Genomic DNA, 26,611 nt, shown 5'->3' with positions numbered 1-26,611 from the left:
ATTACAATCTAGATAGTTTGAAGGCTTTAGAGACTAAAAGCTTAAATGCCCGAAAAGGACAGAAATACCTAAATGGTATCCACGTAACAAATCGAGTTTCAATCTAGACTGATGTTGTGAAAAATAGCTTTCGTTCTCATAATACTCCAAAAAATCAAACAAAGAAAACACAGAAACTCAGAACTACGAGCTTCCTACGATTCCCCCTTGAACTTTTTATCCTACTGAAACAGCAAAGTGAATTGAGCCCTAATGAACTACTACAGCAGAATACGACTAGACAGTCTCCAAACACATTCAATGGGGGCGATTCCATGCATTCATCCCTGTTAACCACTAGGCTAATCGGGAGCACGTTAGATGAAGTTTCGATGGTTATTATATACTTGACGTTTTCAAAAAAAAAATAACTTTTTCTTTTTTTTTCGGAATTCGGATTTCGGATTGTAAATTAAAATGATTCTTGGGGTAGTTTTTGGAGTTTCCGAAACTGGAAAAACATCACCAAGTGTTCAGAAAAAAGAAGGGGAAATTGTTTTTCCTGAATAGGCATTTCATAGGGATTTTTTAATACTTCTAAAGGCTAATTTGAACATTAAAAAAATTATTGGGATAGTTTTTAGAATATTCTAAACTGGAAAAACATAGCTTTCATAAATTTGTAAAAATATTCCGGAATCGGTTGAGAGACACATGTTCTATGAACATAAAATGTTTTTATAACATTGGGAATCGAAAACTTAGAAAACCAACTTCAAGTATTACCAGAAAAGGGAATTTTTTGCATAGGTATTCAGAATTTTCTAGCGATTTTTCCACATTTTGTAAATGTCTTTTCAAGCTCTAAGCATACTTTTTGACAGCTGAAGTAACTTCTGATTTGACTTTCAGATATCTTTGTTTTTAGGTATACATATATTTAGGGTTCTAAGCTTACTTTTTAAGGACTGAGCCTACTTTCATTTCCGTGAAACCTGTACTAGAAGAACCGGCCTTTCTATTGTTCCAAGTTACCTCCAGAGGGCCCTTCTATTTTTCTGGCTAGTTTTTTCCGAAATTTTGCATTAAAAAGTCGACGAAGTTTCGTTCAAAATTCATGAAAATCTGCCAATTTCACCAAAATTTAGCAAGATTTTTATCGAAAAATAGAATTTCAACAAATTTCTATTGACTTATGGAGTTCGTGGAATATTTTCCATTGAAAAATTACGAAAACTTTTATTCCAAAACACATTGAAGAGGGGTCATTTTTCACAGAGGGCCCTTCTATTAGAGGGACATATCTACTAAAGGGGTTCTTCTAATACAGGTTTTACGGAATATTTTTTCTAAGTCTGATTTTTAAGTGTGTGCGCCGTAAGTCTGCTTTTTAAAGCCTAAGCCTACACTTTAGAAGCTGAAAATAATTATTAATAGCTGATTTTACTTTTAGGGGCCTTGTTTTTAGTGTATCCCGATTTAGGTTGCTATTTTTTTTGTATTTAATACTGATTCGGCTTTTGGGGTATTTTCTCTCCATCTTTTGAGAGGAATAAATTCACTATAATTCGCATCATGCGAATACTGTGGATCCACGTTTCTCATTTTTTATTGGCTCTTATTTCTTGGAAATGTCACGGAAAAAAACTGTGTGAAAAAATTTCCTAAAAAAGCTCAGCGTAAAAGTGCCCCCTGGTGTGTAGATACGATTAGGTGGTCTCGACGCGGGCAGCTAACTCTTCAACTTCCAACGCTTCTTCAGCATGGATGATCCATTGATGTCCACAGCAAGGGTTCCTGTAAAATCATCGATATAGTATATTTTATTAGTAAAATGATACCTCATCCTCGTTGGCCACGTCAACTAGACCAGCCAATGTTGGGACGTCAACATGCTTTACAACAGCGTCGTTGAAGACAACCTAAAAAAGATAAATGAAATTTTTATTCTTCAAAACATTTCCTCACTGTGTCTGAGAGGCAACTTTGAGACGACCATATCCACATAGTGAAAGGTTGATGCGATGAGTGTGGAGGATTCTGAAAAAAAAAACGGAATCATCTTAATTTTGGATTTCTGTTTTTTTTCTGATTTATGTATCTAGAATTTTTTGAAACTTCTCATTTTCCTAAATTTTTCGGTTCAAGTTCTAATATTCGGAAAATTCGAATGTTTCAGTTCTGAATTTCTAAATTTCCCATCTTTAAAATCTTTAACATCTTTAAATTTAAAACCTTCTAGAAAATTTTATAAATGCCCTACTCACAATTTTCTCATTGCTGACTTCTCCATTTTTGAGTCCACGGAGAACATCGATTCAACACGAATGAAGTACTCTCTAGAATATTTTGAAATTTTGAAAACCGCGCCCACAGAAAATCTTTTATACCTAATTCTTGACCTTTCGGATCATCCGGAGAAGGGTGAACTTGCAGGAGAGGAGAGAGCCAGGGGAGAACCAGGAGGACCAGCAGAGCCAAGGGGAGGAGAGTTGGAACTCAAAGTTGGAACTGATTGTTCCCTTATCTGAGGTCTGATCATAGACACTTTGCCACATTGATTAAGGTTAGTAGAGTATGTTATGGTGACAAGGTCAAATCAGGTCAATAAAATTTCAGAAATCCCCGTGGTCTGGAAATACACGCAGATAAGATTATTGAACTTGGTGAAATTTTTTAATTCAAATCAGTTGACTTTTTTTTCATAGTGACTTCAAATCGATAGATTTTTTTGTTTAGATTTTCTTTTTTTAATATTTTAAAGATTTTAAAGATTGATTTGTTGAATTTGTATAAAAAATTTGTCATTTACAGAAGTGAAGCTCGCGTTTGGCTTACAAGGGAACCACAACACCTCGTCAGTTTGGATTTCAATGAAATTTTCAGTATATATCAAGGATAGCCTATCTAGACATCCCTGAAAATTTTAGAACACGCTCGCCAGTTTCAGCCGAGTTATACCAGTTTCAGTACCAAAAATCGCTTTTTCAGTGCAAAAATAGCGAATTTCAAAGGCGATTTTCTCCGCTCCCAGGAGGTTCCAGAACATGAAACTTAGAATTATGTGTGATATCATATTTCAGACATTTTCTAAAAAAAAATTTTTCGAAAAAATTTGAGATTTTTTTCCGACCATGGTTGATATGAAATGTCGCAAAATAAGAAAAAAAAGAAAAACAAAGAAAAAGCACTAGAGAGCCCGAGCCCACAGCCTTGTGACTAAAAACTCAAACTCCTTTTAAAGGGATTTCGGGGATGGAATGTGTGGTAAAGCATGCAAATCAACGGATTTCAGTACTAAAACTTTGAACTGATATAACTCTGCTGAAATTGGCGAGCGTGTTCTAAAATTTTCAGGGATGTCTAGATACGATATCCTTGACATATCCTGAAATTTTCATCAAAATCCAAACTGACGAGGTGTTATCGTTCCCTTGTTAGCCTACTCTGAATTTTCAGACAAATCGAAAATTCTGCACTACTTTTTCAGGACTTCAAAGTTGACTATTTTCCACTAGAAAGGCGAAAACTACTGTACTTGTACTTTCGGCTCTTATACTTGAATCTTGAAATTTTCAGGAGATTTTAAAACAATTCGAAAAACACTTTGCGGGAGTTACTGACATCTTTTTAAAGGTTTTTTTGCCTTCACAAGGGAACCTCAACACCTCGTAAACCCAGATTTTTATGAAAATGAAAAATGCCATAAATATTTTGCTAGTTAGCTAATTCCCGATATCTTCACCAAAAACCCAGATAAATTGGCTCAGTGTTAAAAGTCAGGGGGTCACTCTACTATACTGTTAACGGTAATTCTTTTTCAGCTCATCCTGATGTTTCTTCAAAGCTTTTCTTTTCCACTCATTTAGATCAACATCCACAGATAACAACAATTGTTTCATGCCTATAACAGGTGTGAACATGAAGTGCTTTCCCTCGAAAAAACAATAAAACTTGGCCTCATTGAATACCCGGCGCCATGACAGAAACATGCGAGCGCCGAAAAGATAATCTTGAAAGATAAACTTTGAGGACGATGTGCGTTGTGTAGGAATGTACAGGACAAGTTTCCAGAGCAGGTAGATTTTGAAACAGAGGGAGAAGAGAAAGAAAAACCATCCGGAAAATGATAAATTTCTTTTTTCTCTTCCATCTCAGCAGGTGATTGCTTCCATCCTTCGTTTTGTCTCTTTTCTTTATGTCTCATCCCAATTAACGGCTGATTCCCCATATCTCTTCACATCATTCTTATGCGACTTTCACCCGAATGACCCCCACCCGAAAAGAGAATTTGGATGAAAGAAAGCTAACCGACTGCTGCTGCTGGATACAACCTTTATTGAGACACATACACCGCACATCCTTTTGTCTTTTCCTAAAGGAACAATTTTATTTTAAACCCTTTTTATGGTCTGCCAATTATTCGTGTTGCTTTAAAGTTTTGGGCCGCCCAGACATTCCATATTCATCAGAATTGGATATGGATGTTGGTGGACATCATCTGATCTTCTTGATTGTCTACTTACTCCTGCTGGGCTATCTGATTATTTTTGAAATGATTTCTCCAACTGAAAATTTTGAAGTTTACCGTAACACCTGTAATAGAAGGTCCCTCTAACTTTTAGCTTTGATACAATTTTATCAAAAAAGGTCAACTGATAAAAGTTATGTTTATCAGAGTATTAACAGTTTTTTATCAGTCGACACATATTAGATATCTTGCATAGGAACGAAAGAAACGTTTCTCAAACCTGACAGTGTGGGGGCTCTTCTAAGGTTTTCCTTTCTTTCTTTTTTTTATTACTTTAATATTCAAAAAATGTATCATGTTTTTTGTGATCGTTCCTAGGCAAGTCCCATAAAAAGCTATTCCCCAAAAATCATGTTGAAAAATCATCGGCTTTTTTTCCGATTCCCCATATTTCTATTGTTTTTTTATCCCCATGCCACCTTGTCTCGACTTCTTGAAAAACCTTCCCCACACATCGATTGATCTTTACCTCAGATATCCGTTCCTGTCTCTTTTTTACCGTCACCTTATTCCGCCACTCACCTCAAAAACTCAAACAGATTTCAATCTTTTTCTTAAGAAACACACCATCGAGTATTCCACGAGAGGCAATAGAGCCAGAAAAAATACCTGTTCCTTTTCGGGATTACATCTCCTGACGGCATAAAAACGAGGAGGATAGTGATTTTCAATCCTCTGGAAACATGTGGTTGAAGCTTTTTTTCTTATTTCTCATGTCTGTGGCAGTCACGGAACAGTATGAACCATGTGAGTTTTTTAGTAGAAAATTAACGAAATTGACTGTTACCGTAAAACCTGTAACAGAAGGGCCTCCAAACTTATAAAATTTTAGCCAATTTATCTCGGCCCCGGTCGAAAATATGAAAAAAATTGGTCAACTGATAAATTGTTCATCAAAACATTTTATTAGTTGACAACTTTGTTTTAGCTTTGACAGGAACCGATATAAATTGGCTCAAATTTAAAAGTAAGGGAACCTTTTATTACAAGTTCTACGGTAAGTGCAATCCGCTGAAAAATTTCAATATCTGATTTCTGACTTTTAAGTTTCTGTAATATCGTCTTCCTGGTCAATGTGGTCTCCATGGTCATTCTGTTCCAACAATGTCATGATTCGTGTCCGTGCGTGCTCGACAGTCCGTGGATACAAATGTATCGGGCACAATAAGGTACGTCGTCTCCTTTTTTCTTTTTCTCTCTCCAATTTTTCCCAGTTCAGGGCGTTGGTTGAGACACTAGTAATGTCACTCTCCCTATCTTTTTAATTCTTTCTTTTTCTCCTAAAACGATTACTAACCCACATTCGTCTCCGTTTTTTTCTCTCGACGAAGAAATGATAATTGACGTGACGAGGGATTAACTTTTCAAGGACAGTAGTCATCCATAAAGATGTGAGAACGTTTTCAGGAGTTCCAATCATGTAACTCACCACCAAGGAAGAATAGTCTGGACTATGAAGATCCAGAGGCAGCTGATAGGGAAATGGCAATGAAACAATTGTATCAGGATTATGAACCAGAGACTCCAGATGAGGCTAAATGTGAGATTTTGTAGGTTTCTTGGCAAAATTCTAAAACTGTTTCCAGATGCTCAAACTCGAGGAAATCGAAATTTCCATATGATCTCCCCTACCACTGCCATGCCACCTGCACCAAGAGGTATGGAATTCACAGCTTTCATAAAAAATTATGTATATTTTTTAAGCTCCAACAAGTTCACCCTCATTTTCTGCTCCAACAAGTTCACCCTCATTTTCTGCTCCTACAACCGACAACTTTTCCGTGATGAACCGTGGCGGAACAGGAGTGGGAATGATGTCAGGCGAGGAAGAAGAATATTTCGATGAAACAATCCGAATGGCTCCACAATCTCCAAAACCAACAAATCCATCAGTTCCAACAACATTCGAATTTGAAAAGTACCCGAAGAGTACTGATGAACCAACTACAACACCTACAACTACGACTCCTTCCACCACAACTACAACAGCAACAACCACAACGACTACTGAAGCTCCAACAACCACAACAGAAATGGAAACAACAACTGAAATGGAGACAACCACTGAATTCACAGAGCCACTTCCACAAACTGTGACTCCTCACTACCCAAGCCCAAAAGTTGTAGACCACGAAGCAGTTTTGGAGCCAGAAGACGTCAACTTTAGAGGAAAATACACTTTGGAGGAGCCCCTTCCAGAAGTTTCAGTTCCTACATTTGCAGCTCCACCTGGAACGATGGCAACTGAGTTCGAGCCAGAGCCAGAAACAAAAACTCCAACTACCCAACCTCCACCATCATTCCCAATCGACGTGGATGTTGAGGAAAAATCTGATGGATCTACTCACAGTGTTGGGTCATATTCAATTGGAAAAGAACCAATGTGGGAGGAGGAGCCAGTTCAGTTAGAACCAAGCACACGAGCACCACCAAGAAGTATGCCAACTTTTGCAATTTCCCCAAGTACCAGAAGACATGGAGAGGTCAGAAGAGCACCATCCACAAGAATACTCATATTGAAATGCCAATGTCAATGCTCCCATTCATTCCAACTGTTGCTGAGGAGCCAACTACGGAAGAAACAACAACAACGACTACCACAGAGACACCTCCGCCAAGATATCATCCAAGAATTGCTCTTGTCACTTCTCAACAGAATATGCAACATTTCCCAAAACTGATGAATGAGCAACGAGCATCTCCGCGACCATACTTGAGAACAGCACCCAATCCATCGGATTATGATCAAGCTACCACAAAGAAACCAAAGATGGTTACTGTAGAAATCACAAATAAAACATTGAAAAAGAAGAGGAGAAATAGAAGATTGAAGAAACTGAACAGACTTGGAAAGATTAGAACGGTTGCTGTTCTTCCGACTGAATACACTATTCCAGCTACTCAACCAATGCAAAAAGTGAGTGTTTATGTTCTTCGGAATTATGTTAGCTTTGAATTTTCAGCCCATGCCAACCCCAGCAAAGTTCGAACTCGAGGAGGAGAAGTTCATTGCTCCGAAGCCAACGGAACCAGTTACTCATCTCTCTGTAAGTCAAGTAAACAAACTGATCGATCAAAAATTTTTATTATGCTGGTTAATTATCATTCGAAACAAATTGTCATTGATTTTAAATACTTGAGTTGGTTGTTGGCATGTTCATTCGCGGCTCAGTAGATGCAGATGTTTCCTACTGATTATTCTGTTGACTCGGTCCAAATCCAGCCTCTCTCTTTCCATAGTATCCATATCCTCCGTAGTATGATGGCCATCCGTAGTAGCTTCCGTATCCGTATCCTCCATATCCTCCATAGTAGGATGGGTATCCGTAAGAACCGTAGTAGTATTGAGCATCAGTCTCAGCGACGAAGGCGCAGATGACAAGAAGGGAGACGAGGATGAGACTGAAAAGTTTAGGATTTGAATTTTTCAGTATCTGGAATTTGAAACTTACAGCTTAGCGTTCATCGTTAGTGTGTTGTAGAAAAAGCCTGAGAGAAGCTGATTGATGAATACCACGAATATCTTTACTTTTATACACTTTGCACTGATGTTTGTTCTACACCCGCGACAGGAGGAGTCAATTGTTTTTTTCTCAGCTCTTTTTCATTGCCCATCGGTTTCGTTTGACGCGGCACAAAAAGTTTAGTTTGCTCTAGTTTTGACAGTTCGGAATGTAAAGTAGAGCATCAAAGTCTAAGTTGACACACACAATTGGGAAGACCTTTCAACTCTGGTTTTCAATCGCTTTTTTCAGGAGCCACACCCGACTTGGGCATCTGATAAAGATCGTCGAGTTTATGAGGAGAATCGAGAATTGGAAGCAAGAATTGCAGCGTTGAGAAATAAAGTGGAGATGAATAGAAAAATTTTGGCAACAATGAAAATCCCAGAGGGCGTTGAATCTACAACTGAAAAACCATCGAAGCCATCCGAAGAGGTTATGTTGGAAGGCGATACGGCAAGAGCATTGTCCTGGATGATAAATGATATGGAACGTCTGGTGGATGATAAGGTGAAAACGGAAGTGACTGATCAGTTGCCAGTTGAGAAGATCACAGAACAGACAGCTGGATTCAGATTAGGAGAGGTGAGTAGATGGATTATGATGCTAGATATACTGTATTGGTCAATAAGATATGCAATAACTTATTTTTCAGTAGATTTTTGGCAATTTTGACCATTTTCAGAAGTCTCGAGCTCGGCTATCAAGTTTCCAATCACTTTGAAAGTTTTGGAGGTTATAAAGCAAACCTAGATTTAAAAGTTTGCTTTCGCAAAATTGTTTGAAAATTCCTAGTTTTTCAGCTATTTGCCGATTTCTGGGATACACCTTGTTTTTCCCAGATTTTTGAACTGAAAATGTGAAAAAAGTAGGTGTTTTTCAAAAATCGGCAAATAGCTGAAAAACTAGGTATTTTCGAAAAATTCTGTGAACGTAAAGTTTTTATTCTATGTCTGTTTTAGACCCTCCAAAATTTTCATGACCGGTACTGTAGATGATACATTCTTTGATTTGTGATTCTTGTAAATCAAAATATAGGGTCCCTAAATATCATCCTCCACCAAACCTTTAATTTCCCATTTTCAGACCGACGAGTCAGATGCCACGACCACCACTGCCAGTCCATTCCCATTCCCTATTCCCGAAGACGGATTTGCTCTAATACGTTCAAAAAGATCCTCTTCTAAATCGTCTCCATACAAAAACGGCAAGAAAAGTATGTTTCCAATCTCCCATTCCATTCTTATCAACTGATCTTTTAGTCCTCTGGACTTCATGGAGCGAGTGGACCAAGTGTCAATGCGGCAAACAGTCTCGAAAAAGAAAATGTCTCAAATATCTCGGTTCAAAGTCTGCGTACGATGATCGTAAGTTTATTTGAGTTATTATTTGCCACCATCTTTTTCCCTCGAAAAAAATTCTCAGCAAAGTGCCAATGAATGGCCTTCGTCCCTATTATCACACTAAATATTGACTCGAGATCGAAACACACTCCAGTGTATTAAATGGATACTTGGAAAAAAAAGAAAAGAAAAGAATGACTTTGGAACTAATGGAACAATTTATATTTATAGAGAAATTCATTTCAATCGACCAAACAACAAATGAAATCGAGTTCGGAGAGCCTGCCGAATTTCCAGAAACAATTGAAGAACCAGCTCCAGTGGGAAGTGAAGAAGATATTGAGACATCGAATCGAGTGAAAAGGTCCTTAAAATGTGTTCCACCTCAAATCGAAGTTCGATCCTGTTACTCTCCAAGATGTTAGAACTTTCTGAATTCCCTCTTATCTTCCTCGATTCTCATTCTTCTCATTCCATCCCCATATTTATTCAATTTTAAATTATTTTCAAAATAATAACAACCATAATAACTGACTATGAGGAGAGAACGTAATAAGACTTCTTTCTCTTGAATCCGCTAGAAATATGGGTATAGACACAACAACAAAGTATGTTCTTAATCTGTTATTGTCACACTTTTAAAGATCATTGAATCCATTTTTTAAATCCTTTCTTTCATTTATTTACAGAAAAATTTAATTTGAAATAAAATTTCTTCTCGAATATTTTTTGATATGTCTTCATTTTTGTGGAGGTCCACTATGTAAGATTTCAATGTACTTTTGGCTCATTCTTCTTTCCTCCCCAGAAGCCAGAAGGTTTGCATAACACCTTTTCCCTGGAACATTACTGTATTTGTGGCAGAATTCGAGTAGGACTTACTTTTATAATGACTTCCCCTCGATTTTCAGTATTATATTCTTTATATAACGAGGTCAATAATTCATGAGCATCGGATGACAAATGAATGAAACCAGCTGAAAAAATTCTGATTCTCAAAACGTTTGAATTCAAAAAAAAAAACGAACGTTTTCCATTACTTTCCATCCGACTGGCAGTGTTCACAGTATCACCGAAAAGACAATATCTTGGCATTGTTAATCCGACGACACCAGCAACACATGATCCAGAATGCATGCCGATTCTAATTTGAACTTTCTCTTGTGGCAAATGTGGAATTTTATAAGATTGCAGGCTCTGAAACAAGCAATTTCATGAAGATTTTCAGAATTTTAACACGAACATCCATAAGTTCTAAACTCATATTAGCAATGTTGTTCACATGTTCCGTACCATTCCTTCGAGGTAATCCAGATACCACGAGATAAGCATCACCAATCGTTTCCACCTGAAAAAATGTAGAAAAATTGTTTCCAAGAGAGTTTCAAAATGTTCAAGAGATGCATAATCTCTAATTCTTTAATTTGATTCAGATCAAAACTTTTGCACTAAAAAATAGCTCAAAGAAATGTATGGTTTCTGGTGCCTAACCGAAGACGTCTGGAAAATTGTGTTTCAAAAACTTCAATACATCATGGTGATACATTCTGTCCGGTTTCCAAAATTCACGTTCCCATTTCTACCCAAAATTTAAAAATGTCATCAAAACGTTACACCCAAAAAACCATTGAGAAACCAAGGACTCTTCTAGTAAAACTTGTCAACAGTGTAACCTAAAACTCGAAATTCACCACTTACTTTGTAGGAGTCATTCCTTTCTATAATGGCGTCAAACGTAGTGTAAAGATCATTGAGCAAGTTGACAACCTGAAAGAACAAACAGTTACAAAAATGCACACAAATAGAGTTCGTTTGAATCACCTGTAACGGTGTACTTTTGTTTGCCAAAACAGTGAATCCAACAACATCTGAGAAGAAGATCGTAACACTTTCAAAAGCTTCTGGCTCCACGGATTGACCTAATTTTAATCTTTCCGCTACTTGTCTGAAAAAAAGGGAATTTTTGGGAGTACCTCTGTGTCTTGAATTTGTTTACTTTTGTTTGTTTTGTGGTTTTCGATCTGCTCCTCTTTTCTACTTTTTTAGCTACCGCCGAATGGTTCAAACATTGGCAGAGCACAAATAACTTTTGGGCGGCTGTAGGGTAAGAAAGTGGGCGGAGTTTTGATTGATGAGTAAACAGAGGATGAAGAGTACTATAAATTCAGGTCGATTGGTTTCAGAAGGCATCGAAAGTAAAATCTTCCGAACGACCACACTCAACATGAACGCCAAGCTGTAAGTTTCTCTTTCTAGAAATACTCCTGAAAAATTCAATCCCAAATATTTTCAGTCTCATCCTTGTCTCCCTTCTTGTCATCTGCGCCTTCGTCGCTGAGACCGATGCTCAATACTACTACGGATCCTACGGATACCCATCCTACTATGGAGGATACGGAGGATACGGATACGGAAGCTACTACGGATACCCATCATACTACGGTGGATACGGATACTATGGAAAGAGAGAGGCTGGATTTGGACCAAGTCAACAGAACAATCAATAAATCGAATTGATACTGGACACCTCCTCTGTACATTCAACACCCCGCCCAACTGCCCCCACATCGACTGCACTATCAAGTATTTACGAACGAATCATGATTCCTTAAATGACATAAAATAAAACTTTTGATCGATCAGTTACTGTTTTCTTTGGCATATTCACAGAAAAATTACAAAACAAGGTGACGCATATTAACCCGGTGTGACGAAAACGAGTATATCTCTAGACATAAATATTTTAGAAGCTGAAAATTGATTAAATTTTACGTTTGATTCAGAGCTACTGAAATTTTCAAAGCGATTCATCTAGTCTAGGTATTATTATGGTTGTCCAAAGATGAACCGCGTAATGTTTGATTGTGATTTCCATGAGATGAAGCAATTTTGACAAGCGATAACTCAGCTCAAAGTTGATCAAGTAGTTTTGAAAATTGACCAGTTCATTGTTGAATGATTTGAATTTTTGCGCTCTTAATTTTAGCCTATTACAAACGTTTACTCAAATTTTATGCTATTTATGCACCACCCTGTATGACTACGACACAGAACTGGTAGCTAAAAATAATTCGGTGGTTTCAAACAAAAATAGTTGTGCGGAAGTCACAAAAAACCCGATTTTCTTGGAGATGCACAGTTTTCTGTCTTGTTTCATGATTTTGGTTTGTTCACACATGTGTCTCCAGACACAATTTGTGAGTATTGACATGGTGCGATCGAGAGAAGCTTGGATTTTAAAAAATTCAGTGTTCGATAAGGATTTGCAGACTTTTCAGACAATTCTAACCCGAATCCAAATGTCTCTTTACTTACTGTGGCAACATTCTATACAACAAAATATCGCTCTTTTTCTTCTCTTCAACCAATTCTTTCATTCTCTCCTGAACTTCGTCTTCCAGACTAGATGCGTGTTTCTCCAATACCGAAAACACATGATCCATCAGGTTTGCACTTCTGCAAAAAATAATAAAATTTGTAGCTTACTCGGTAAACGAAAGGGGGCCGATTGGGAGATGGGTGGGAGAGATAGTAGGGACGTGTGTTCGTTAGTTGCTAAACTCCTCGGAATAGAATGGAAAGGTAAATAGACAATTGTTTGTTTCGCCGAGGGAAGTCGTTTCATTTTTGTATGTAGTTTTTTTTGTTGAGTAGTAAAAACAACGATAAAATTTTTGAAAGAGATGTATTGGTTGTCAGTAGTGTCAGTTAGTTCAGGGGCTTACCCGGACCTGCCAGAATTCATATTCTTCATCAGCTTGTTGACCATGTCAATGTTCGGACGCTGCTTTGGGTCTTCATCCCAACAATCTCGGATCAGGTGAAGCATCGCTGGATTGATATCTTCATCGGCTTCGTCTAAACTCGGTCTGAACGGGATACGACCTCCACGTTTCACCATGAAAATGATTTCTGGAATTACCCATGAAGGCGAAGGACAGAACCTTAACTATTACCATCGGCTTCTTCTTTTCTGTTCTCCAAGTTCCATGCTGAACAATGACCAACCAACTCAGAACATACTATTGCGAAACTATAAATATCCCCTAACTGACTTCCAGATGCCAACCCTTCTCTCAGAACTTCCGGAGCCGTATGAAGCATGGCTGAAACCACAAGTATGCCTTATTCAAAATGAACTTCCTGCTTACAATCTTCCGATCTTTTTTCGACGCCATGCATGAATGATAACCCATAAGCTCCTATTTTAACCTGCCATCTATCATTAATATAACAGCATTCAGAAGTTAGACTTCCGTGTTGTCTAATGGGAGAGTGATGGATGTATTGAAGCCCCTGCAATTGTTGAATGGTTGGCTTTTGGTGAATTTCTCGAAATTTCAAGACGAAGAAAAAAGAAAACATGACGGGGATTCTCTATTTCAATGACCACACACTCACAGCGGCAATGTCTTTCATTAGACAATAAATGAAGAAACCATCCATGTTGATTGAGCTTTTCGCAATGACGTCTTTGATGCTTCCACGGCTACAATACCTCCAAAATGACATGTAAACTGGACCGTCGATGGATAATCCAATGAAACGATTCACATTGTCGTGCTCAATGCTTCTCAGCATTCTGAGTTCAGCTCGATCTGCCTTGAGAATCGGAACTCGTAGTTGATATTTTCTTGCCAGCACGGGTTCATTCATGTAAATGAAGAAACCCTGAGATTCGGTTTCTGGGAAAAACACAGATCTTGAGGAGATCCCAGTGGTTCCAGTTGTAGTTGTAGAGTTGCTTTGAAGAGATCTGGAAGAGTGGTGACTCTCTTTTCTGCCTTTCATAATTGACTGAAGCATTCCATGTGGTACAATCCACTGATCATCAAGTCTCAGTTCTTCATCTCTTCTTGCTTTAACCACCAAGTAGGCAGCAATTAAAGCGGCGGCAGTACAGAGAACAATAATAATTGCCACTATTATAACGATGTACAGATAATCCACAAAAAAGTTCACAGGACAACTCTTTCCAGTGTATCCACATTCCGGGCGAGTTTGTGGTACATGGCCGTTGTAGGCATCCCAAACCATACGTTCGTCGAGAATCGCCCAAGTCCAGTTCTTCAAAATTATGCCATAAACAAAATTTTTAAAAATGCATTCTTACCACACTAGACGCATCAATATCCATAAACGCAATTGTTCTTTGAGTAGCATTTGAATCCAAATTTGCCAGGTTCATGTTGGGTAGTCTGTATCCAATTCCATTCATTCTCACCAAACCAGACATTCCTTCAAACTCGATTCCAGCGCCTCGAGTCACAATGTTGCTTCCATTGGCGATTTGCTCAATTCCTTGTTCCTCTATTGTTTTGTTCAAAATGAGGGCGTAAAGATAGACGGTGTCATGAAGTTGGTCAGCATATTCTGCTGCCTCCTGATACTTTTTATCCTTGCATTCTTCAATACAATTGTACGGGGGTAATTTCATTCTTTCAATCACATCTTTCTTGAATGACGCAAATTTGTCTCCTTGCACAGGAGTGGCTACTATCACCATAGTTCTCATGAATGCAAGTTTTGCTTCTTCGTCACGGCCGTCGGGTTCATCACTCCAGTCTTTCCAAATACCAACAACTTCTCCAGTAGAAGAGGTTTGTTCTGAAAGTTTAGAAGAATTTCGCAATACAAAAAACCAAATCTTACGATAAGCTGTAGACTTCGGTCCAGCGAACAAGTACACGTATTCTTCCGTAGTCATCCCAAGATCGTATGCAGCTAGCATAAATCGTCTTTTGATATCTCCTGCTTCCGGAAGACAGACCGTGAATACTGAACAGGAATTTCTTCTCAATTTCAGTTTGTTTTGAACACCACTTACTTCTTGATACTGTTTTCAACTTTTCCAATTGTCTAACCAAATTTGTGTAGGATTGGTCATAGATCTGAATTGTTCTGCTGAGAGATGTATGGTTAGAATCTGCAGTGATCTGTTCCAGGTCATCCCGGAAATATCCACATTTCTCATCCTCAACAAAAACATAGACGAACTCGGTCCATTCGAACTGAGCCATCACTTCATGAATAGCAGCAGCAATTCTGAAATTTTCATTTTTGCATTTCAAGTGTTACAAGTGTAACTCACGATTTAGCTACAGGAACAATTGTAACCGTAGTCGGATATCTAGAAGTGTCAATGAAGTTTGATGAAATCGTTAGTCCCCAAGTGAGAACAGGTGTATTATAGTATCCAGCAAGGTTCACAACCGCTAGTCCAGCTGCATTACATGTTGGTCCAATGATCGCACTCACATTGGCATCCATCATCAACTTTGAGGACAATCCAGCTGCCTTTGATTCACTACAGTCATCAAATACATAAATGAAACTGAAACCTCTTTTATTCAATCCTTTATTCGGAGTCTGATCTCACTTGATATCAATGTTATCAATCAAGTGTTCTGATTTTATCCGATCCATTGCAATTTCAATTGCAGACGCTGATGTTTGCCAACCGACAGAGGTGGCCATATCCTGAAAAACGTATCAAGTTTGTAATGGGTTCAACTATAATCGGAGGTGTTATAAACGTGCAGTGTTACGAATCAGTGCCTTGTTATCTTTGCACATCATGACGCCAACGTCGACTCGAACGGTGCTTCCGGTGACGACTTGTGAAATGACGAAGGGAATCTGGAACAAGGAACAAAATAATAATATAGTTTCATTTTTAACAAAATATTTTAACAGATATTCGCATCGTGGTAGCAGAATTATCGTAAAACCTGTAATAGAAAGGCCTCATAACTTTCAACTTCGAGTCAATTTATCTCGATTCCTGTCAAAGATATACAAAAGTTATCAAGTGATAAAGTTTTGATTGTAATACCAGAAGTGTTTTATCAGTTGAGACATTTTTGATACTATGCACAAAAATTGAGATAATTGAATTCAAAGTTGAAACGTATGGACGCCTTTTATTACAGGTTGTCCGGTAAAAAACTAATGAGGCAACACTTGAGATGCGATATCGTTTGAAAATAATACTTTCAAAAAGAATTCATGTCACAACAGTAAATATTCAACAAAAAACCTAGCTATCACTTACCAGTGGACCGAAGAGTATCAAGTTGAATATCATCAGAATCATTGTGTGAATACAACCAAAACCTCTTTTCAAATCATAGGTTTTTCGTATTTGAACAAAAAGAGCACAAAACGAACACTTGCCGAAATGAGCACTAATCCAGGTCTCGCTGACCATTTTATATGATCTCCAACTCCCACGAAGCCCCGGAATTTTCTTCCCACTTTTCGGTGTTATTCCGAAGTTCGAGTCTTGCCTCGAAAGGTTTCTTTTTGGGTTCAGTGATGTTATCAGCATGCGGAGCTAGGATTGAAAGAAGTCTTGAATTTTAAAAGATTTTTGGTTTCATTGTCTCATGCTTTTCGAGGAATTTCAAAAGGCTTTTTCAAAAAGCAGAAAGAAATTATCATGCGAGCACAGATCATAGGAATTGAGTCACTTTTCTTTTATGACCCGTATGGTTCGATCTGGGGGACCGAATCGAAGAACGTCTGAAAATACACATGTTTCAGGATTCTACCAGAAATTATGTGCCATTTCCTTGCAAAGTTTCGTCTTCAACTTATTTATTTTTGTTGTTTTTCTTCTCCAGAAAATAATAAAAAGAACCTAGATGTTCCATTAGTTTTAACAAACTACAAGTTCTCTGTAATCCGTTCCATATTTTCCAAACCAACGTGAATGAAATCAACTGTGTAAGTTCTATTGCCTTGAGAATGTGTACATGCACTCAGATCCTTTGCGGAGATTTGTTTCTTCAAATTTCTCGAAATACCTCTTGAACCACATGTGACCATAACACGAGACCCTATTTATACATCTGTAAATGGAAAATCTCAAAGTTCGAACTTCTCATATCCGTAGATCACAACCATTCAGCAGACATATTTTCCCCATGATTCGTCTTCTGTTCTTGTTGTGTTTTTAGTTAGCGAAGACCTAAAACAATGTTCCCGATTTGAAATCCAACAAGCGAACTTTTAAATCAGAAGGCGTTGTGATGCCCAGGGAGACTACTTGAGTTTCAAAAAGAAATATGAAAGGGAGCTCAAAAATAATTGAAAAATCTCATCTTCTGGGGACTCTTGACACTTCACGCCCACCGAATCATCACTCTTCTTCTTTTTTTTTCGTCAGCTTCAACGTCCATTTTTTTCATTCTTTTCGGCTCATTCAAGGATGGACGACTTCGAGTATAAAATTCTCTGCTGCCACGTGGCAGTCGATGTAGCAATTCTATGCACATTGGAGATTATTGTCATTGTGGCGACTTACTTAACAGGTAACATTTGCTAATCCTATCATTTGGACTAAAAAAAGTTTAATTCAGGCTTCAAACATCCTTTGATGACATGTCAATCATTCAATGTCTCTATTTTGGAACGCTACAATGAACCAACTGTTCTCTCCCAACACAAGATATGTACAACAAATGGACCACTAGTATTCTGGATCATTATCCACCTCTTCACGGATCTGATGGCATTAGTGAGTCAGGAAAATTTTCGAAAAATTGGAAAATGCATTTATCGAAAAATCGAAGTTTTTCTTTGCTATCTAATAGATCGACACACTTTAGGAGATCTAGGAAAAATAGATGCGAATCGTAGATTAAAAAAATAAGAGCAGTATTTGAATGCACTTAACTGGATCTGTAGTTCTATAACGTTGGAATCTGGTCTAATATCAGAAAATTTAAGGTCTAAAATCTGAAAACTTTGAGATCTCAATCTACACCAAAAACACCAAGCTTCTTCTTGGATTTCTGGTAGTCACCTCTCTGGATCTTCTCGTGTCCCTTGCTTACGTCGTCGTTCTTCTGGCATTCATAATTCTTAATGAGGAAGTTGACAAGGTATACCTATCAGGGAATAATGAAAAATCGACTGGTTTCCAGGTGATGATAATGTTCATGGGAGGAATGGTTCTATTCAAGATTTACGAGATTCTCACCGGACGGCGTCTCTATTGGTACCTTCTTTGGATTCAGGATAACATGATGGCTCCACGTTCGGCACTTATTAAGAATGACGATAACAGTGTTTTTCAGTTTTAGTTTTACTCTCATCAAAATTATTCTGCATTTTTGTATAATGAAGTACCATAAACGCTCCAATAAAAGGCCACCTTCTATTCTTGCACTTTGAGCGCAATTATCTCAATTTCTGTAATTTCTGCGGTATCAAGAATATGCCAACTGATACAATGGTTGTGATATCATGGTAAAAATTTTATCTTTTATCAGCTGACACATTTGTTTCATATCTGATAAAAATAGGACGGTGACCTTCTATTCAGAGGGGGGGTAATTTAATTGTAAGTCGATAAATAAATTTCTACTAGAAATGGAAAACTTTTACATGAAATTCTTCAAAAAACTGTCAAAAAAGTTTCAGACAGTCATCCTATTTATAAGCGACACCGGATCAGGAATCACTTAGAATTGAAAAAGAATCGAGGAAAAATTTTGTTCCACCAAAAAACCAGAATTTGTCCAAAGGAAGACTCGATATTCTAATTTTGTCTCTTTTTCAAATAGAACAAAGAATCGAGGTACAGTACCCGATGGCATCGACGAAAAAAACGAGTTGCCGCCTCCAGAAAATCCTCCGAAGCTCCGATAAAATCTTGTTGAAATGCGAGTGGAGAACAATTTTTTCTTTGTTCATCCCAGGTGTGTATAAAAGAAAAGTATAGTGACATTCTGAACCTAGACTAGCGCCAAAAAAAGAGGCTTGTCTTTCTTAAAAATGAGGATCACTTCACAACCATACAATCGACTGAAAGAAGGTAAAGAGTTAGTTTCTATTCATTTTTAGTCAAAGGTTTCAGCTCTTTTTTACAATCGAGCTACATCGAAATACGTTTTATTGTTATTGGTATTCATCAGTGCCGTACTGCTTATTGGTTCGGTTTTTCAAGATGAGAAAGCAGAATCATTATTTCCAGTTCTATCGACCAGAAAAGTCAACCCAGTTTTTGATGCATTCTATAACTGCGTTTATCCCAAAATTATTGGACAAAAAGATAATTATGACAGGGTAAGATTTTCCGGAATCTTCTCTACGATACTACAATTTCTATTTCAGTTCTGGCTACTGTATGTTCATTTAACCGAAGAATGTGATAATCTGCCAGAGTACAAAACTTTCGATCTTCAGCCGATTGCTAACACGGATGAGATAAAATACGTTTCATTCCCAAAACAAAAAGAAGAAAATATTACTATGGTAACACTGGGTATCGGTCATGATGTGGACGCTGAACTCAGATTAAAGAAAGTAAGTTCATAGTTAGATGCATCTGAAAACTAAGCATATTATTTCCAGATGTGGCCAGGAACTGAATTCTTCGGAGTCGATCCAAGTCCGGAAATCAACAAAGATTTGTACGAAGTGAAACTTGGAGGAAACTATTTCCAAGTAGCTGTTAGTGGACAAGGAGGAATGCAGAAGTCTTACATTTTCAGAAGTCGGTTTTCAGAAGTTTACTAAAATACCGAAGTGAATTTTATTTCAGAAAAGTACCGTGATGAGACAACAATGCACATCGGAGCAGACTACTTCTTTGGAAACATGCTCAAACGACCACGTGTCGATATTCTCTGGGTGGATACTGAAGGAAACGAGTTTCCAGTTTTGGATATGATTCATCGCGGAGGTCCACTCGATAGGCGAGGAGTCAAGATTTGTCAGATGAACGTCGAGATTCACAAAGATCTTCTCAAGGACGTGACTGGTGAAAAACAAAAGTTCCACGATTTCGTATGGAAAATCATGGAAGATCGAAAGTACATCATTGTGAAGCCATTCTACGTTTACTGGTTCCATGATTTCATTCGAGTTGTTGTATTGAATGTTGAAGATCCAGAATGCACTAGTCTGTACATGAGATAATCTCTTTTCCTATTTAATTTGTTTAAAAAACCGGGTAACATTTTTGTTTTGAATGAAAGTTTCTAAGAGTTTGAAATGTTGTATTGAATTTCCCTAAAATCCATCCATCCTTTCTCTCATGTCCCGAGATATGCCAAGTTCCGCATCTAAAAAAACGGAGATTTCGAAAAATTCATAGGGCATTATTTCTCCCGTTGTAATTTTGAAGTCAAAAACAAAACGGATCATATGACAAATAACTTTTAGAAAATATCAATCCATCAAAATGCAACAAACCTTTCTAAAAGTTTTAACTGACTCGGAAGGGAATGTTGTTCAGAAAGCTCTTCAGAATTTGTCTCTAAATTGGCCCATTTGTAGAATCGAGTATGGGCTTTTAGCATGGTCCTGGGTCCTAGGCCCTGGGTCTGTCATAGAGAGAAGCTGGACGTTGTCGTACACCTAACATCGTTCCTAAGCCCGGATTTTGAGGGAAACGTTATGCCGTATGTTTGATAAGCCCATCAAAGTCCTGCATTTTTTGAGTTTCTATTGGCGGAACAAAAAAAAACTGTCACCTCGGAGTATACAAAAATTTGAGTGTTTTTCACTGTCTGCATGCGCCGAGGTGACAGTTTTATAATTCCGACAATAGTTTTTGCCAGACAGTTACGTTAGATTTCTATCAACACTCAATTAATCTTAACAATGAATTAGTTTTCCATTTATTGATTACGACCACCAATTTTCATAATGGTAATGCCCGTTTGTATGACGCGAAGATCCAGTCGTAGAAGATCGAAAAGGTAGGCTGGGAAGTCCATGCTTACGCGCGTTGTAGTCCTGATACCAATCTGTCGAATTTCCATTCTACCCATTAGAATCACGATGAGACAGAAAAATAGGTGCGCAAAAAAATGAGTGCATTACTTCGCAATCGGCCAATTCGTATCAGAGAGGCTGCATGAAGTTGGACAGAGAGCCATTGAAGTAAATTGCAAACACATTTTGGATTGAGATTGTGGAAAACCCATTTTACAAAAACATGCATTGTTGACACAAAAACTTCCAATTTTATGGCAGCTAACCAAATAGCTTCTGAATTTCAGTTATCAATTTCAATTTCTGAAACTTCCATTCCCAAAATTCTCTATCCAGAAGTGCACTATTATCACCTTCAGAATCTGCGATGTATGTCCATCTGCCACGAAGCTGCGTCACGAATAAGCAAGCTATTTTATCCAGAAAAATGAAGATACCCATCTCGCAGAATGGAAATATAGTCGACAGGATATAAGGAAGAAGGAAACCACACTAAAGATTTCTGTCGTCTTGTTCTTCTCATTTTTAATGGATAATTTCAATTATAACCGTCTAGACAACAGTGAGTTGAATATGGTTTGTGCTTTTTTCTGATGACTTAATTTTAGATAGGCTTACATTTCCTCGTGCAATATTCTGTCTCAGGAGCTTGTTGTGGTTCTTGGTAGCAGTTTTCTTTGTTTGGGTTGTTGTAAAAGCTCAAGAAAATGTGGTTCCCTGGGACGAGGCTGATATGATTTTAGTCAACGACACAACGATTTCTCCAATCTTTCGAGAATTCTACAAATGTGTCAAACCTAAGTTGGCACCACTAAAAGGGAATTACCAAAATGTGAGTTTTTATTTATTCAATTTTCAATTTTCGTCAATTTTCCATTTTTGTCTATTCATACCCTAAACATTCTAATAGAGTGTCACATAAATCTTCCGCTTCGAGCGCATGTATTGCATTCCTTCCAAAAGATATCGAAAAGGTATTCACTGATAAAATATTTTTTTAAATTTCGATGAACATTTTATTAGTTGACTAGTATTTTTTTTCTTTCACATGTCAGGAGATAATTGAGTTCAAAGTTGGTTTTCACTCTGTGTTTACGGTAGTTATGAACACCCGTTTTTGAGCAAATTTTATTAATCTGTAAAAACTATTATTCTTTCAGTTCTGGTACGATTTCACCAACGTCATTTCTGAATGCGACAGCTTAGAAGCATACACCGCTTTGGATATTCGACCATCAAGAAACAGAGATGAGACTAAATATGTTGCTTTTCCGAGAAAGGTCTGTTGAAATGAATGAAAATATGATAATCCGTTCAGTTCTAGAACGAAAATCTCACAATGGTAACATTAGGAATCGGTCATGATGTTAGTGCTGAAATCCGATTGAGAGAGGTAAAAAAGAAAAGATTGTGAAGAATAGAATAATCCAAAAATTGCTTTGCAGTTGTACCCGAACATCCAGTTCTTCGGAGCTGATCCAAGTTCTGAGATTAATAAAAATCTGTACGAAAAAAGCTTAGGAGGCAAATATTTCCAGTATGCAGTCAGTGATCAGAACGGAATTGATGATTCTGTGGTTTTGGGGAGTAAGTTGTTTATTCTTCAATTACCGTAAACTCTGTCATATAGCGCCATGGCGTTCTATTTTTCAAAGGGGTGTTTTGGGTTGATTCGAGGTAACAAAAATTGATTTTTTACTTAAAGGGCACCAAAAGGTAAAAAAAAGGTGTGTAATTAGTAGATCCCACTATTACTGTGTTAATCGATCATAAAAGCTTTGTTTTGCTACCTGTAAACGCCCTTTAAGGGTGACGCTGTATTAAAGGGGGTCTTCTAATACAGGTGGCGTTATATTACAGTTTTTACGGTAATCCAAAATCAAAATGCATTTAGATGATGGTTATGTGCAACAGAAAACACAGCACATTGGAATTGACCACTTTTTCAAGAATAGTGTTCAAAAAAGCAAAATCGATATTCTTTGGATGGACATCGAAGGCAATGAGTATCCGGTTCTCAACCAGCTGCATCACGATGGGAATCTGGATCGACAAGGTGTAAAAATTTGTCAACTAAATGTGGAAATGCATAAGGATCTGTCCAATTTGCAAGAGATGAAATTGTTCCATAATTTCATTTGGAAAGTTTTAGAAGATAGGAAGTACATTTTTATGAAGCCGGTTTTTGTAAAGTGGCAACAATTCCGTTTTATTCGACTTTTTATTGTAAATATTGCTGATCAAGAGTGTACCGATTTATATGTGAAATAGGGTTCGAATAAGTTAGTCTCCTGTTGATCTCTAGTTTTTCTTTATTTCAAGATTTTGAAAATGAATCTAAAACAGGTTGTTCATTTCGTCAAAGGCACGATGTGCTCACTGAGATACAACTGCTCTATCGATTAAAATCAAGGATGTTCGGAACCGAATTCTGAATGAAATTCCGGCCGGAATATTTCCGATTTTTTCCAGAATTAGAGCTTTTTGAACTTAAAAGCGCGAGTGTCTGTGTGGGTCTCGAGCGGAATCACTTTCAGTTAAAAAAAAAATCTGTTTGTCAACTTTTCACCCATTTTCCGCCCTTTTGTGAGGGGCAGTGGGATACCGAAATCCCGAAACTTCAATTTTTTAAATTTGTTAAAATGGAATGTTCCGAAATACTGAAGTTTCGGAATATTGAAATTCGTAATTCTCGACATTCCGAAAAAAAGACATTCTGTACACCCCTGATGAAAATGCCTCTCAACACGAAGAAAAACGAATAAGAACGATGTTTTATTTTCGCGAAGATTGAACGATCTTTTTTCGTATTCTTCTGTGACCCGAAATAAGATATAAGACTGATCTTCTAGGATTGGGATGATGCAACTTGGTCATAAAACCTGATACAAAATTTCTGCCTACCCCAAAAAAGTGATTTACATGTCAATTTCTCACACTTCGCTCTGAAAACTGCTCATACGGATTGCACCTTATGATGCTATTCCCACAGATATTCTGTGGGAATTCAATTTTTTCTAAACTTTCCCACCTCAAAAATCACGCTTTTCCAGTTTGCACGTCATTTTATCTAGATCAGTTTCAGTTTTTTTCTGGTTCTCCATATAGCCCACGCATTACTGGGAATCAAGAAATGTTTGTAGTCTGAACGGATGAAGATACATTTTCATTATGCAAACCAATTAGCACCCGCTCAAATGGGAAATGTGTACAATTTCAGAAGAGAGGGGGGATGGACAGGAAAAGGAGAGAAATATTAACAAAAAGTATTATTCTGAAAATAGAAGACCCGAAATGTAATACAACTTGAACAAAATCTACAAGTCAATCAGAAAATCTACCCGAGGTGGTACTGTACATCAATCAATTCTCATGGTTCATCTCCAAATGCTTCATCAAGAATTCCCATTGGTCCTACTCGTGTTGCTGAGATCTTCTGTTCCTCATTCTCCACAACATTCTTCATCGCACTTTTTATCAATTGCTTTTGAAGCATGATCATTGAACTTTGATTGTTCATCAGAAACTCTTTCAACGACAGCAACCCATCTGCGTAATCTACTGACGATCTTTCAGATGTCATGTCGTATCCTGAAAGAATTTTTATTTGTTTCTATTGATTTCAGCTGTCCGAATACCTTTCGGTGGACGGAGACCGAGACCCATGTATCTTCTCTTCTTCTTAAAACAGAGGAATGATCTATCTTCTACTTTGATATCCATCTTTTTGATCATCCAATTCAAGAGTTGTCTAACCACAATCGAGGATACATTCGAGAGACAATAGAAGAAGCAAGCACCCAGAGTCAGAATGCAGAAGTTGACAAATCTGAAATATTTTTAATGAATCATTTGTTATACTTAATTTTAACTCCTACACAAGAATACACCTACATACCTGTACAGATCCGGGCTCATCCTCGTCACATCCTGCTGGTTGGATACATAATCACCAAAGCCGATTGTGGCGAAACTGAAATAAAAAAGGAAATTTCAACGAAAATCCGCATGATACCGATAAACCTGATAAAGCAGAAATAGAGAGAATCGATGTAGACCCAGTCTTCGATGACCGAATAGACACCGGCGGAAGCGGTGATAAGAACCAGGCACATGGAGAAAAGAATGAAGAATACTTTGTAAACTGACGGTCTCCAGTTGTCCATATGACCCTCGCAAGAGCTGCAATAAAAATTTGAGCTTGCAGTAAAATTATTCAACATTTATTTTCAGATTGGACTGTGCCATGGCCAGTCGCATAATTTGGAAAAGAGTAATTCTGGGCAAGGGTACAGCGGCCTTGCGGCCCCGATGCCTTTTTTCAAATGAAACCTCTTCTTACACATTCTCATTACTATTTTCTAACCTGGAAGATTCATTGAAGTCTTCATTATTGATGAGAAGAGTGACCGGCTTGTTTCCTGGCTCCTTAAGCCTGTATCGGATTTTCCGCTCTCGAAGACTTCTAAAAAATTAGAAATAATCCATGATTGAACTATTTTATTCAAAATCTTACCTTAAGATGTATGACATTCCAGTCACCAGTCTCTCCAGGAACAAATTAAAAAACAGCACACAACAGGTGCATCCGACGACTCCATACACAATCGTTATAAATCTTCCGAGTTGAGTTCTGGGCGTCGAAGTTCCAAAACCAATGGTTGAGATTACGGTAGCCGAGAAGAATAGAGATCCTAGGATATCAAATCGAGGTCGTGTGTTCAAAAGTCCACTTGTGGCTCCGTCGGCGATAAATCTGACCATTTCATCGAAATCACATTCGTTCATTGGTCTTCTCGTACAATAATTCTCTCGGTATTCGTTCATTCGTTTTTCAATCTGAAAAATAACAAAAAATAAATCATCATTTCGTAGTCTATTTCTAGACATTATGTCCCATTCATCCGTTCCCTTTCATTTGCCTTGTTTTGATTTTATTCTTTCTCGCAGACTGCGACGCGCGCGACTATAAAAGTTGGCTCACTCATTTCTCATTCGACTTGATTTGTGTTGCCAATGGTGACAAAAAGCAGGCAAGTGTGAGAATTCGTGTTGGAGAAAGAGAGTATGTGTCAGTGACAAAGGGGAGTGGTTATGAGTATTTGGGTGGAAATTTAAAAAAAGTTTGATCCGCGGACTGGACGTTTCCGGGAACCATGGAGTTTCAGGAAATTGATTTTTGCATAATTTGTACTAATACTGAAGGGTTTGTCGAGATCAGTTCAGGGATGAGGCAAAGATTAGTCAAAAAAAAGCAACATATCTCGGTTCCTGATAATTATATCAAAAAGTTGTCAACTGATAAATTATTTATCATGATATTACAAACCTTTTACCAGTTGATTTTTGATATCTCGCATAGGAGCCAATTTTTGAAAAAAAACGTATTCGGGGGACCATGTCTATCAGTTTTCTCAGGGCGAGTAACGTACATATACGCGTTTAAATATAGGTCTGACCCTTCAGTTATGAGACTTATTTTAATTTTTTTCAAAAGAAGTTACAATTGATGAACCCTATACATG

At 37.6% G+C, this 26,611-nt stretch overlaps 8 protein-coding genes across 8 annotated transcripts in view; 5 read left to right on the top strand and 3 right to left on the bottom strand.

Annotated features, from left to right (window-relative positions):
* Positions 1 to 5,193: 5,193 nt before the first annotated feature.
* CBG23464 lies at positions 5,194 to 9,781 on the top strand (the record flags this gene model as incomplete). The annotated part of the gene is made up of 11 exons (XM_045237409.1): positions 5,194 to 5,257; positions 5,558 to 5,679; positions 5,918 to 6,050; positions 6,097 to 6,168; positions 6,215 to 6,946; positions 6,994 to 7,427; positions 7,474 to 7,557; positions 8,266 to 8,598; positions 9,100 to 9,229; positions 9,276 to 9,380; positions 9,588 to 9,781. 11 exons carry the CDS (start codon positions 5,194 to 5,196, stop codon positions 9,779 to 9,781), a joined length of 2,403 nt encoding a protein of 800 aa, XP_045097744.1.
* CBG23465 lies at positions 7,699 to 7,976 on the bottom strand (the record flags this gene model as incomplete). The annotated part of the gene is made up of 2 exons (XM_002636694.1): positions 7,699 to 7,912; positions 7,963 to 7,976. 2 exons carry the CDS (start codon positions 7,974 to 7,976, stop codon positions 7,699 to 7,701), a joined length of 228 nt encoding a protein of 75 aa, XP_002636740.1.
* Positions 9,782 to 10,143: 362 nt separating the features above from the next.
* Cbr-gcy-13 lies at positions 10,144 to 15,833 on the bottom strand (the record flags this gene model as incomplete). Its single annotated transcript, XM_045237408.1, has 14 exons — positions 10,144 to 10,205; positions 10,235 to 10,333; positions 10,385 to 10,553; positions 10,600 to 10,704; positions 11,055 to 11,301; positions 12,672 to 12,812; positions 13,082 to 13,268; positions 13,313 to 13,462; positions 13,508 to 13,652; positions 13,752 to 14,423; positions 14,470 to 15,134; positions 15,184 to 15,401; positions 15,448 to 15,690; positions 15,736 to 15,833. 14 exons carry the CDS (start codon positions 15,831 to 15,833, stop codon positions 10,144 to 10,146), a joined length of 3,201 nt encoding a protein of 1,066 aa, XP_045097743.1.
* CBG23467 lies at positions 11,581 to 11,863 on the top strand (the record flags this gene model as incomplete). The annotated part of the gene is made up of 2 exons (XM_002636696.1): positions 11,581 to 11,594; positions 11,650 to 11,863. The coding sequence occupies 2 exons, from the start codon at positions 11,581 to 11,583 to the stop codon at positions 11,861 to 11,863; spliced, it is 228 nt and encodes a 75-aa protein (XP_002636742.1).
* A 1,735-nt stretch (positions 15,834 to 17,568) lies between the features above and the next one.
* Positions 17,569 to 18,445, top strand: CBG23468 (the record flags this gene model as incomplete). The annotated part of the gene is made up of 4 exons (XM_002636697.1): positions 17,569 to 17,671; positions 17,720 to 17,877; positions 18,113 to 18,244; positions 18,287 to 18,445. 4 exons carry the CDS (start codon positions 17,569 to 17,571, stop codon positions 18,443 to 18,445), a joined length of 552 nt encoding a protein of 183 aa, XP_002636743.1.
* Positions 18,446 to 19,139: 694 nt separating this feature from the next.
* Positions 19,140 to 20,285, top strand: CBG23469 (the record flags this gene model as incomplete). The annotated part of the gene is made up of 5 exons (XM_002636698.1): positions 19,140 to 19,179; positions 19,222 to 19,430; positions 19,479 to 19,670; positions 19,719 to 19,860; positions 19,909 to 20,285. The coding sequence occupies 5 exons, from the start codon at positions 19,140 to 19,142 to the stop codon at positions 20,283 to 20,285; spliced, it is 960 nt and encodes a 319-aa protein (XP_002636744.1).
* A 943-nt stretch (positions 20,286 to 21,228) lies between these two features.
* On the top strand, positions 21,229 to 23,357 carry CBG23470 (the record flags this gene model as incomplete). The annotated part of the gene is made up of 8 exons (XM_045237407.1): positions 21,229 to 21,254; positions 21,374 to 21,455; positions 21,510 to 21,648; positions 21,695 to 21,918; positions 22,247 to 22,366; positions 22,411 to 22,479; positions 22,532 to 22,673; positions 22,981 to 23,357. 8 exons carry the CDS (start codon positions 21,229 to 21,231, stop codon positions 23,355 to 23,357), a joined length of 1,179 nt encoding a protein of 392 aa, XP_045097742.1.
* Positions 23,358 to 24,456: 1,099 nt separating this feature from the next.
* Positions 24,457 to 26,611, bottom strand: part of Cbr-twk-14 — a gene marked incomplete at both ends in the record, with an annotated part of 4,780 nt that continues 2,625 nt past the window's right edge. Inside the window, 6 exons of the mRNA XM_002636700.1 lie at positions 24,457 to 24,677; positions 24,725 to 24,915; positions 24,985 to 25,059; positions 25,110 to 25,268; positions 25,453 to 25,551; positions 25,603 to 25,925. Of these exons, the coding sequence (XP_002636746.1) occupies positions 24,457 to 24,677; positions 24,725 to 24,915; positions 24,985 to 25,059; positions 25,110 to 25,268; positions 25,453 to 25,551; positions 25,603 to 25,925 (1,068 nt within the window). The remainder of the gene's footprint in view (positions 24,678 to 24,724; positions 24,916 to 24,984; positions 25,060 to 25,109; positions 25,269 to 25,452; positions 25,552 to 25,602; positions 25,926 to 26,611) is intronic.

Source organism: Caenorhabditis briggsae (assembly GCF_000004555.2).
Source record: "Caenorhabditis briggsae complete genome, chrV, whole genome shotgun sequence".
Taxonomy (NCBI): Eukaryota; Metazoa; Nematoda; class Chromadorea; order Rhabditida; family Rhabditidae; genus Caenorhabditis; species Caenorhabditis briggsae.
This window is presented reverse-complemented; position numbering and strand designations above follow the sequence as displayed.